Source organism: Haliotis rubra, unplaced genomic scaffold (genome assembly GCF_003918875.1).
Source record: "Haliotis rubra isolate DU_JTF1 unplaced genomic scaffold, ASM391887v1 Scf316, whole genome shotgun sequence".
In the NCBI taxonomy this organism is placed as follows: Eukaryota; Metazoa; Mollusca; class Gastropoda; order Lepetellida; family Haliotidae; genus Haliotis; species Haliotis rubra.
In genome coordinates, this window is record NW_025766987.1 from 586952 (window position 1) to 600527 (window position 13576).

Genomic DNA, 13576 nt, shown 5'->3' on the forward strand with positions numbered 1-13576 from the left:
CGTGTCGGTAGCATAATGGTTTGGGAATCTTTCATGTGGACCGTGCGCTCACGTCTTCTTGGAATTCGTGGGAATTCCGATGCAGCAGATTATCGAGACCAGGCCCCGATTTCTCGAAACAAACTTAAGTCTGAGTTTCAACTTAAGTTTGAGTTTTTACTCAAATTTGAGAAAATGCATTTCCCACAATGAACTAAAATCGATACTAAAATCAAACATAGTGGACAATTTGAGTTTGGTGGATAGATTACTTAAGTTGTTTGGGCTTTTTTATTTCAAAAATGCAGTTGAGTTAAAAATTCAGCTGTTTCAAATTGTCCAACTCAGTTTGAAATTTGAGTAAAAACTTAAGTTTATTTCGAGAAATCGGGGCTTTGTCCTTGTCCCGGAGCTGGTGCCATTCATGGCTGCTTATGGTACATGCCCCCAATTCCAACATGGCAATGCGACACCACACACAACTGTGTTGAAAGGAGATCTGGAGATTACTTTCTAGTGAATAGTTCTTGAGATTAAATTCTGACCCCCTCTGCAACGTGATCTTATTAAAGCTACGTATGTTAATTATGATTTCCTAAGTGCTTAGATCATTTTCAGTAATCCATTAATATTTTCACAGTTATTTTTCCCTCGACGCGAAAGGGAATTTATTTCTGATCATATTTAAGACTCACTTGCACTGACGGTCTATACTTTATCACTAAGTATCTATTTTAAGGTCTGCTCCTCGTATCAGAAGGCTGTTCCTCCCTTTGCACTCCTCCCTCGTGCCAAATAGTGAACTGTGTCATTATTTTAATGATAGTTTGTTAAACAACTTTTTATTTTTATTTTTATTTTTAGGACATAAATTCTGCAAAACAAACCCTCACAGAGTTGGTCTGATGTTTTAAATATGATTAGCGTTTCATTAGGTATTATATGTTTGTTAGTTTTCGAGTGAGATTACAATTCATCGGTCAGCTTTTGAGCCAAACGGACTATAAGCCAATAATTGACCTCCTGTCGAATGCTGAATGGATCCTGATCGATAAAAGTTTGATATATCTGATGCATTACACAGTAAGCTTCATCATGAAATTGGTAGGTTTCTCAGATATCAATGCCAGTGTATACAAGCGTCATCCGTTGGGGTCCTATGCCGAGAAAGATTTCAATCTGAAAGGTCAAACTGATACAACTGTCTTTTATACAAACAAGGCGCAAATACCCACCGTGAATCTGGAGAAATTACTGACATGTGTGTTACTTTCGGTATTATTATTATCAGCATAGTGTAGATAATCACAGCCACGTGATGTTCAGGAGACGACTACATTCATGGTCATTTATCTCACGCCATATCGACCTACATGTTCTGTGTATGTGGATAACAGTCAGAAGTGTGGAGAGTCATGTCAACACTGTAAGTACACATTTTATCAGACATCGTCAAAAACCGGTCCAAGTTAACGCTCGCGTGACTTTCCGTATGCAAAATGAACTACGTTTCCATATCAACCCCATTTGAGTTCGAGGTAAATACAAAATACATGTTAACATAATTCCGTATTTGAGTTGTGAGTCTAGCGGTGGAGTAGCCTAGTGGTTAAGGCGTCACGCCGAAGACCCGGGTTCGATTCCACACATGGGTACAATGTGTAAAGCCCATTTCTGATGTTCGCCGCCGTGATATTGCTGGAATATTGCTAAAAGTGTCGTAAAACTAAATTCGCCTCTTCACTTGAATTGCAAGTGATCTGTTCCAAAGACTTTAAAGAGAAACCTGTGGAGATCTGGTTCAAAGAAAAAGAAAAGAAAAAAGAAAACGGACTAAGCGCCCGTTGTTCAATAGCATAAGGTTAATTCTTGATTTCCGTCATATTGAAATGAAGCAATTAAATGAGGAGAAACTCACCAGAAAACACAAACCTTGCAGATCGGTAGAATCTGTCTTCATCACTGGGAGCAGCAAAGGGGTGGGTCTTGGTCTTGTGAAAGCCTTCCTGGAACTTCCCAACCCACCCAAGCACGTGTTTGCGTCTTGCATTGACCCTGACAACGACGAGGCCACGGAGTTGAGAGAAGTGACCTCACAAAACCCCAGTGTTACGTTGATGAAGCTGGATGTGCGATCTGACGCCGACATCGCCAACGCCGTAACAACAGTACAACGTGTCCTGGGAGAGAGAGGGTTAAACTTACTTATTAACAACGCTGCCATCAACTCACAGTTGTATGGACTGGAGGCATTGACAAGGGAGGAGATCATGAGTCACTGTGATTGTAATGTAGCAGGTAAGTGTCGTATTTTTATTATTGTATCCGTTGATAATTTGCCGTGGCAAAAGGTTTAAGAGTCCCCTTTGAACCAGCAAAATAGAACACAGACAAGTCTAAAATATTCAATAATATATTGAACAAACAATGAGCAAGGTACAATGAATGATAATACTGATTTCTAGTACAATGCAATTGAGTCACAAATCTAAAATATTGGGTCATAAATCTCAAATATTAACTCACCAGCGTGTTGACATTCATAGTGAGAAGATATATACTGATTGAATGTTGTTGACTATAATAATTCATGAATTTATATAGCGCACCATTCACAGCCCTATGCTCTGTGCGCTTAGCAAGGGAAAGCCTGGGAGAAGAGAACAGTCTTTAATTGTGACTTGAAAGATTCAAGTGAAGATGCAGATTTAAGATTTTCGGGTAGACAGTTCCATTTGTCTGCAGCTGCATATTTGAATGTTCTCTTGCCAAAAGTTGAGGTCTGAATTTTTGGAATGGTGAAAAGGTTTTTGCTTTCGTGATCTGAGAGGTCTCGGAGGACGATAGGCGTTGAGTAGTTCAGTGAGGTACGGTGGAGCAATTTTGTGAAAACACTTGTCCGCATACAAAGGTATCTTATAGTCAATGCGGAAAGAAACTGGCAACCAATGGAGCTCTTTGAGTACTGGGGAAATGTGGTCAAACTTGGATGTGATTCTGGCAGCATTGTTCTAAAGGGTTTGAAGTCTTTTGATTTGTTCTTTAGTGGTATTGACATGTAGACAATTACAATAGTCCAATCTGGATAAAATTAGGGAAACAGTCAGTTTTGTGCAGCAGGTCTGGTGAGGTATGGGCGGATCTTACCGATCTTTCTGAGATGATAGTTTGTAGTCTGGCACACACGAGTAACATGGTGATTCATACTCAGCTGTTGGTCAAACAGTACACCCAAAATCTTCAATTTTTGCTGATGGGGTGATGACAGAATCTCCAATGACAAGCTGGGAAATACCGTTGCACTGTTGTAGATGTTTTTTTGTGCCTATTACCATGAACTCTGTGTTGTGCTGATTGAGCTTTAGTAGATGACACAGCATCCATTGCTTGATGTCACTGCAGCATTGTTCAACCTTGATCACACTTGTATCTGCATTCCCAGTCCTGAATCCGATATATATCTGATTATCATCAGCATACTGATGTTGCTGTAGACCATGCTTGTCTGCAATCTTGCTGAGCGATCGAGTGTACAGAGTAAACAAGATAGGACATAATATAGAACCTTGTGGAACTCCACAGTTAAGATCACATGAGTCTGATGTTGAGCTGTTTACAACCACTCGGTCGGCTAGATAGGATTTGAACCATGCAAGTGCAATCTCTGTAATGCCAAGGTCGTGTTTAAGGATTCCTAAGAGAATGTTATGATCCACGGTGTCAAAGGTGTCAAGATCTAGTAACACCAAGATTACCACCTTGCCTTCATCAACAGCAGTTACGATGTCATTCATAACTCGGATCAAAGCCGTCTCCGTGCTGAGCCCACATCTGTAGGCAGACTGGAATTTTTCATATAAACTGTTGTTCTTTAGATGTTGTTGTAGCCTCAGAGAGACACATTTTTCAAGAACCTTTGATATGAATGACAGGTTCGAAACAGGCCTATAGTTCTTTAGTTCATTTTTATTGTTTGAATGCTGTAGGAACTGTACCCTCTTTGAAGGACTTGTTCACAATGTGAGTGATGGTTGGGAGGAGAACATCCGTATACTCTTTAACAAGAGCAGTCGGTATTGGATCCAGAACACAGGTTTTGGCAGGCATAGCTTTTATGACATCTAGAATTTCATTGTCAGAGAACATGTACAGTTCAGATAAAGGTATAACAATTGCATCTTGGTCTTTCTGGCCAAACAATGTGTTTTCTTGAGTACTTTCCTTCTCAAGATTCAGACGAATGTTATCCACCTTTTCCTTAAAATGTCTCCCATAAATAGCTGCCATGTCGGCATCCGTTGCACAATTTGGTAGAATTTGAGATTTAGGTTTGTTCATGAGATTTTAGGATATTCTAAACAACTTTTTAGAATCAGTGTCGGTGTGTAAGTTCTCCTCGTTGTAGAAAGCCACCTTTGCTGTGCGGATCATACAGTTATAACTCTATTCTTTTGTGTTGTGTAAATCTGGCGGTAAATTTCAAGTTTTGATTTCCTCTAACATTTTTCTAGTTTACGTCGCTGATTTTCTCTTGCTTATTGTCTTCATTATACCAGGGAGATGGAAGTTTACCAGCAATGTGTGTCACGAATAGGTGCGTGTTTATCCGAAAGATTGCGTAGCACAGTGTTGTACATGTCTGCAGATGTCTCCAAATCTTCAAGATCAATAGATTTCAGGGCCGTGTCTAGAACATCACATTCGAAATGTTCGCGGTCTAGCTTTTTTATATTTCTGTAGCACTGTTTTTTGGGTTTACATTTTTCAAACTGTGCAGTAATGCAGCAAAACATTGGAAAATGGTCAGACATTTGAAGATCTTCAATGTTGAGAACTTCAATAGTATCTTCATTGTTTCTTGATATAACCAAATCTAAGATATGTCCGTGTTTATGTGTTGGTATACTCACAAGTTGTTCCAGATTCAGAGAGTTCAAAATGTTGACAAGTTTGTTTGTGTTTGCATTGCTCTTGTCCTCGAAGTGAAAGTTAATGTCTCCAAAAACGGTAAGCTTTCCTGGTAAATTATTGAACATATGCAGAAAGTTTTCAAACTCATCATAGAATGTCAATAGCTGCACTTTGTTTTGTTTTGAAATTGGCGGTCGATATGCACAGGCACATCTGACAATGCCAGCTTGGGATTTGATAATTACTTCAAGATGCTCAAAAGTAAGATAGTGAATGACAATGACAAGAGTGAAATGGACAAGCAAGGATTGTCTTGAAACGTTGATAAACTTGATGATGGCAGACAGATGTGTATAAATCCTAAGTTTTCTAAGTCATGTGTTATACCCGTCGCACAACTCAACAATCATCGTGTATATGGCTTTTACACAATTCGCAGGCATTCTGGCAAAGTTAGGCTACTTCACTATCCTCTCAGAACGTTAAAGGATGCCATCGAAAACACAAGACATCACGAGAGCCGTAAGTCAAAAGAAATAAACAAGGCAGCCAAGGGCAGGTAATTCCAAAGCGCTCTCTCAAAAGGCATGCCGCTAAAATACTATTGCCATTGAAGATATATGATGCGATATGCGAACCAAAACCCACACCCAAAACATTAAACTTTGTGACCCATAATAACTATCAGTTAATCAATGTGATATTACAACTTACAGAAAATATACTCTCATAGCAATATTAATACACTGAACAACTTAAACGTTGAGTGTGATCGACGGTCCAGCTCCATTTTACGGACTTGACGTTCAAATTTCTTGCCGTCATAAACATGGATGACGTATATTTAGTAAGCGTTCATATGATGTCGTTTATTTGCAACAACCAAATATCCACGAGCAAAAAAATAAAAATGTGCAATAAGAATTATTTTTGAATTTATAATTTTACACATACCTGTGTCCGAATGAACAATATTGACAGTAAGTTGAAATACCCCAAAACTAGTCGAATTTGAAGTAAAAGAATCATTTCGGAATGGCTTTATAACTTGGTAGGACGGACAGATAACCATTGCCAAGTGTGCATTTAACTTTTTATTACCTACGAGGGCAAACATATCGGGGTTCATATTTTTCATACGATGCCCTAGGGCAAAATATCACTTTGTCATGGCGACGTGACGTCACGAACAATGCTATGACGTCGCGTTTCTTCTGTTTACGACACTCTTGCCTAAATATCGGTATACCCCTCGCTCTCGCTCCGGAAACACCAACATTTAGGCACTCGTGTCGTAAACATAGTATGACATGGGCACTCATATAATATCCTCTATATGCCGATAGATATTTCACTTAAATGAAGTTAGGTAGGCAGAAGTTAATGGATATGTATCTGTGTATATACTGAAGACAAAAATATCTTAAGTTAGCAGTATGATCTTCGAATGCTTTGTCAGTTCTGAAAAATGTTTAAAGATGATTTTATTTTTGAGGTATAATTAATGAAAAGAACTTGCATGATATACAACAACTCATGGGTGTATTAGCGTCCTATCTCTCAAAAATCAATATGTATGTCTTTTTTCCACAATTCAACAACATTTCAAGAAGAGCTTTTATTGTGCTAATTTAATTCCTATCCAAGGAACCAATATATGTTTTTACACAAAATTACTTTGCAACAGTTTACTGTTTAACTAGGACAGAATGATGTTTAAACAGACATCTTAATATTTAACAACCGTTTTTATTCAAATTTTCATGCAAACTCGGTAAACGTTAGCCCCTATGTTTATGGTTTCGCTTGGCAACTATGTAGCTCGCAAACCCTCATGTATTACTGTTTGAGAAACGATCTTAAACAGTGGTTAAAACATGCATCAACGGGATTGGGTGACTTTGATAATGCTTGTCATCGTATCCCAATTGCTTAGGTCAATGCACGTGATATCAATCACACGAGTGTTCGGTCCCGACCAATATACTTACAAACCACCGAATGGCGAGGCGTTAAACAACAAATATAACATTCAACATTCTTTTCAAGGAATCACGAAAAACTTTGATGCTTTTTCGCACACATTTGGTGCTATCACTGTTTTTCTGTGATCCAAATGACACTAAAGGGAATTCGTGTCTGAGCTACTTAAAGCTGGAATTCTTTTGCACTGATGTTCTATACTTTATCCCACAATATAGCTGAGATGCTGCGTTATATACATGGAAAACTGTTGATCGTTATACAATAAACAAACAAATACAATATTGTTTCCATTAATCATCGAAAACGTTCATGCCACACACATGTTGCAATGACTGATTTTCGGTGATCCATTCAGGTAATCTCCACAGCCATTTTTCCTTTACTCCAAACGGAGCTATTCTTTGCACTGATGTTCTATACTTTATCACTCCGTTTTTTTTTTTTTAAGGTCCGCTCCTCGTATCACAAGCGCTGCTTCCTTTACTAAGAAAAGCATCCAAACAAAACGAAAGTAAACCTCCCGGATGTAACAGGGCAGCCATTGTCAACCTCTCTACTGGCCTCATCAAATCAAAGAACTGGGGACAAAAAGAACGTCGATATTCCTACGTACTGACCAAATCGGCCAGTGCCATTGCTTCTGCCATGATGTCCCGGGAACTGTTTCCTGATGGTATCCTCGTGGTGGCAATGTGTCCCTGGGTGGGTGAAGACTGAAATGGGAGGACCCAGTGCACAGATCACCGTGGAAGAAAGTGCGAAATCATTTTTGGAAAGACTGAGTATATTGGAAGCTGAACATCGGGGTATGGTTTTTCTGAGGTCTTCGGCCTTTACTATCTAACTTGTCAGTTGAAGGTTCGGTGTGAGTGATGCTTGACGTAGATCGAATGGTTTTGGTGCAATAGTCCACCAATAATTTAAATTCATCTACACAAATAAACGCATTGTTGATATGTGTACAGTTTGTCGTCTGTTCTATCAAGAATATTATGTTCACTCCAAGGCTAGTATGGACTAAAGGTCAGACTACTCTTGCTTCTCAAGCCAATAAAACCCTTATGACTATCTATATATACCAAAACGAGTAGGTTTGTCATGTATCGAATATATAATGCTATGGTTAAACCTATTCTTTGTTGCGGTTCAGAAATTTGGGTGTCAAAAATCATTGAACAAATCCAGATATAAATATGTAAATATTTCTTAAAAGTTGGCAAAAATATTTCAAATTGTAACAATAAGGTTCTTGGTGAATGTGGCAGATTCCTTCTTCAACGTTAACTTACCGATGTGTCAAGGGCAGTTAAATATTGGTGTAAACGTTTAGCTGTTCAAAGTTATAGGTCACCTCATCAGTTATTATTTAATGTTAACGTCTTTGGATTAAATCTGGACGCACGACATGGGCATCTCATATCAACAATATTATATTTTATTTGTTTAGGTTTGGCTTGGATTTCTCAGGATATTGGGAGATATTGATGGTTCCATTTCTGTTTTAAGCAGAAATTGTCTGGTAATCGTTCACAAGACTGGTACTCATCCCTATATAATACAACCAAGCTAATTATATACTTTTCAAGTCCCTCCTAAATGCTGTAACCTATCTCAGGTTCGAAACTGCCCCATATTTCAGAAATTGTTTGACAAAATTAAGATGTGGTAATTTTAAACTTAGTTCTGAGACTGGTATAACAACGTCCCTTATGATTCAAGATTTGGTCCTTTTTGCAAAAAAAATAAATAAATAAAAAATATAAAAAAATCTTAATTTAATTGAAGATGAAATACATGTTTCACTTTATTGTAAAGCCTACCTGGGTATAAAATATAAGTTTCTGGATAAATATGTGAAACATCCTCTATCACAACACAGTTTTGTCAACATAATGTCTTCAACAAAAATAAATGTTATAAATATTTAATGCCTATTTTTATATAATGTTGGGAAAATATAAAAGTGCTGTGAAACGCATGTAACTTCATGCAAAATATACATCTATGAATGTATTTTGTGCCAGTGGCCCGCGCACACACACAGACACACACTACACACAATAATATATTAAGTATAACGTAATGTAATACAATATAATGCTGTGACGATTAAGTAGCCATTGGAGTGATTGACTGATGCTTCAAGGGAGGCTAACTAATGTGCTATACCCATCAACAGCTTAGACTCACTAGTGTAAATGTAGCCATATACTTCAGTCAGCTGTCCTTAACTAGATTTTGCAAAATATGTCTTACTGTTTAAAGATACTGTTTACACATGAACTGATGTATTGTAAAACAAATCCGTAAGAGTATTGTCATGACTACAATGAATGCTGAAACTCAGTGATCTTAACAAAACTTTACACCAAAAGGCAGCTGTTCACATTCACGATATTTTCACATGCTTTTCAGCAATTACATGCATTATCCTCGTGCAATTCACCTGTGTAAGGTTTGCAGTCTGTTCCCCTAAGTTAGTGGAGAAATTCATTTCACATATGGTGAGTGCTTCAAGTAAATACCCGTGAAGGTCCGGGTTAGAATATTGATTTTCAGTAAACCGTGCTTGTCGTAAGAGGCGACTAACGGGATCGGGTGGTCAGGTTTGGTTAACACATGTCATCGGTTCCCAATTACGCAGATCGATGTTCATGATGTTGATCACTGCATTGTCTGGTCCAGATTCGATTATTTACATATAGCTGGAATGTTGCTGCGTGCTACGTAAAACTAAACTTACTCACTCTGTGTGTTGTAACAGTGAGTAAATAAGCCAGGCAGTGACCTAACCTCACTGGAATGTTGTAGGCCTATCTGTCCATGGTCAGGTGTAGTGTGGGATGGCAGAAATACGATGACATACTTTATTGGTAGGGGGTCACATGACGTCGCACCACATTAAAGATAATGACACGCTGTGATTGTACCATGAACACCTATTCATCACAGGGACGAGGTCATTAGAAATCCCGTGAGAATGTAAGTGTACAATCCGTTGACATCTTCGCTAAAAACAAATAAAGGAAAACTGTATTGTCAAAATCAGTGCTTTAGTTACAAAAACGTTTTGAAAATGTAACGCATCGACCAAACGCAACCGGGGTGGTTTGGTGCACGTGGTTCACGGTTGGTGCGTTGTTTAATGCCTTCTTCTTGTTTTGGTATTATTATGTTGACAAAATATTTCATATGACAGACAATATATTACCAACCGATAGCTTTATATTTTCATTCAACAGTTCTCAAAGAAAACTTTATCATTATGTCTGTTTGTTAGGAATTAACATTGAAAATGTGTTTAAAATCAGATATGTTTTTGATGACATAAATTCGAATTTAACCACACAATCATTCCATGTATATATGTCTATGCATTTATTTATATTTTTACAAATTTAACAGATAATACTTATGTACAATGACTGAATAAAGTCTTGCATGTGTAATGTATTATTAAAGTACACTCGCACGATCATACAAAAATATCAGATAAAATTACAACATTGTACAGTGCAGATTTCTATTGACGTGAAGAGGGAAAAGATATTGACTTATTAATTTATTTGTGTTAGAATTTCAAAACTCAGTTTACTGCAAGGAACCTTTTCATGATTATCATCTGATTATTGTGAAGGCAAGCTGTATGTGGACACTGCAATGTAATGAAAACCATTTGATGTTTACAGTGCTTAATTACAACAGTGCCATTTATCATATAGATTGAAATTTATTATTAATATGAAAATATATAAAATAATGTATATTTATTTATATAATGAAAAATTGATTTTGGAGCGTGCACTTGAATATGTAATTATCCTAGTATAGTATAATTCTGTGTCTGAAATATTCTATTTTATACCTGAGTATTTTAATGTTATTTCCTTCTATTCAAAATTCAAAAACCCAAAACATTTTAATCTATATATCCTTAATTGAGGATAATTATAATGCTGTCATTAAAGAAATTTGCAATATATCCACCATTTATCCATTAAGTCATTTTATATATCATGCCCCATAAACCCATACAGATATAAAGAAGTAGATCTCAGTTATGCCCATGTGTAACATTCTATCCATCGTCACCACATGGCTACAATGTGTGAAGCTCATTTCTGGTGTCCCCCGCCGTGATATCGCTGGAATATTGCTAAAGCCATACTCACTCACTCACTATCCATCGTATCTGAGTGAGTGACTGAGTGAATATAGTTTTACGCCGTACTCAACAATATTCCAGCTATATGACGGCTGTCTGTAAATAATCGAGTCTGGACCAGACAATTATTTTACAATTACTTCTCAATCCCCCATATACCTGCTAAATATCTGTGTTGTTAAATATCCCATTATGTACGACCCGACAAAATTCACACGTTGCATAACATACCGCATCAGCTCCTCGCCGTACTGAATTTCATGAATCCAGCCTTATCGATCGGCGTAATACGATAGAAATTTGAGTACATACACAATGAAAATGCACTGCCCGTTTAAAAGTGAGATATTCAGACATCTAGTGAACACCAGAAATGGGCTTCACACACAGTACACATGTGGGGAATCGAACACGGGTCTTCAGTGTCACTAACGTACGCTTTAACCACTAGGCTACCCCACCGCCCCCATATGGCTGAAATAATGACGATGAACGTCACAGATGTTAACACACTGCTATATTTTAAATTGCTTTGTAGCTACACTGCCACTGCAATTAATCTGCAATATTTTACAGTGAATTATAAAACTACAATTGATAATACGACACTTTATTGGTTTCACATTGAATATTTCCATGACAATGTGAAACAGCTGCATGCGTATATTGATTACTGACTGTGACCCGATCCCGTTTGTCGCCGCTTACGACAAGCATGGGTTGCTGAAGATCAATTCTAGCCCGGATCTTCACAGGTCAGATAACTGTTGATATTGAGGATGAGGGGTCCAAATCCGATTATCAACACACCAATCACAGCTGCATTATTGATAATAACTAAAAAAAAATAAGTCATGTATTTATTTGCTTAAGTCGTTTGCAATCGCACAATCTGTTGCAGTAACCACTGATTCATAAACGTCAAAGGGAGGTTACTCTTTATTCCTTCACGTCAAATTTAGCAACGTTCTTAGAATGTTCCGGATGGTGATGTTTACTCTCCTCTTTAAATTGCTCTTACCATGCCCTGATGCAAACAGTGGATGTGTTCAGAGGATGTGCATCCTCTTGTTTTAGCTTTCTCTGTACAAGTTCTCAGGACATCAAGAATCTTATCTCATTGCATGTACCCCGTAGCCATTGTGTGGCATGATATGTTCCCAGTAACAATGAGTGAGTGAGTTAAAATGTATTGTCACATCGGCAATATTTCAGCCATATCGTGACGAGAACAATTAATTGTTATACATAGTAATTAATGGTAAATTCTAAAAACCTGTCAAGGAAGGACCCCAGTCACAATCATATAGATAAAGAAGATAATCGAGTTGTCCAGTTGTGAGGTCAAGCTGACTTTCTGTCGCTGGAATATTTATTGCTAAAAGCGGCGTAAAACCACACTCACTCGATTGTTGTTTAACATCGCCCCCAACAATATTCCAACCTGACGAGAGTATGTACATAATTGAGTCTGAACAAACAAATCCCCCATCCACTTGACCCACGGCAAGACTAATTAAAATCATCCACAAAAAGGGATCCAGCTTCTGATTCCGTTAAAGCCTATGAAGTGAGTGAGTGAGTTTAGTTTTACGCTGCACTCAGCAATATTCCAGCTATATGGCGGCTGTCTGTAAATAATCGAGTCTGGACCAGACAATCCAGTGATCAATAGTATGAGCATCGATCTGCGCAATTGGGAACCTATGACATGTGTCAACCAAGTCAGCGAGCTTGACCACCCGATCCCGTCAGTTGCCTCTTACGACAAGCATGGGTTACTGAAGATCAATATTCTAACCCCGACCTTCACTGGTTAAAGCCTTTGAAAGACTGTTTATCACACCAACATGAAGGTAACGTTCAACATGACGTTTTTGGCTATTGAAGTTGTGGGTGTTCATGTGTCATCCCAACTGTACATACTGATTCTGTCATTACTTGACACAAGGCATTTTATGATACCAGTTGAACAGACAACACAAACAGGCCTTTTCTATCGTATACTGAATAGGTAAGTTTGTATTAGTTCCAGATGATTATTCATTGAATTCACTACACGCTGAAGCATGTATGTTCTTTTAGTATGGGTTGGTGGGGTAGCCTAATGAATAACGTGTCTGCTCGTCACGGGTTCGAATCCCCGTGTTAAGCCTATTTCCGGCATCCACCGCCATGCTATTGCTGGAATATTGCTCAGTGTGGCGTAAAACCTTATTCACTCTTTAGTATGCCTGTCAGATCTATATAATATAGTTTAATCGTATAATATATGTTCTTTTAATGTATGGTAAATTCCGCAACAGTCGCCAACAAATGAAGGGATGGTGTTAAATCCAGCTAAGGTCAATGCAGGTAGCATCTTCCAAGTGATACCCGTTTCTAAATTGTATTATTGTCTATAGTGATATCGTTCTATGACAACATGCTAGTTTTAAATCAAAATCTGAGATACTCTTGTAATTGTACTGTCTGCTGACAACAGGTTGTTATGTTCCAAATTTATTCATTTTTAATGTTTAAATTGTTCTCGTG

At 37.8% G+C, this 13576-nt stretch overlaps 1 protein-coding gene across 1 annotated transcript; it reads left to right on the forward strand.

The window, feature by feature from the left end:
* The first annotated feature begins 1373 nt into the window (after nucleotides 1-1373).
* On the forward strand, nucleotides 1374-7595 carry LOC124283441 (retinol dehydrogenase 5-like). The gene is made up of 3 exons (XM_046719496.1): nucleotides 1374-1405; nucleotides 1919-2277; nucleotides 7325-7595. Exons 1-3 carry the CDS (start codon nucleotides 1395-1397, stop codon nucleotides 7591-7593), a joined length of 639 nt encoding a protein of 212 aa, XP_046575452.1. The 5' UTR covers nucleotides 1374-1394; the 3' UTR covers nucleotides 7594-7595.
* Nucleotides 7596-13576: the final 5981 nt, after the last annotated feature.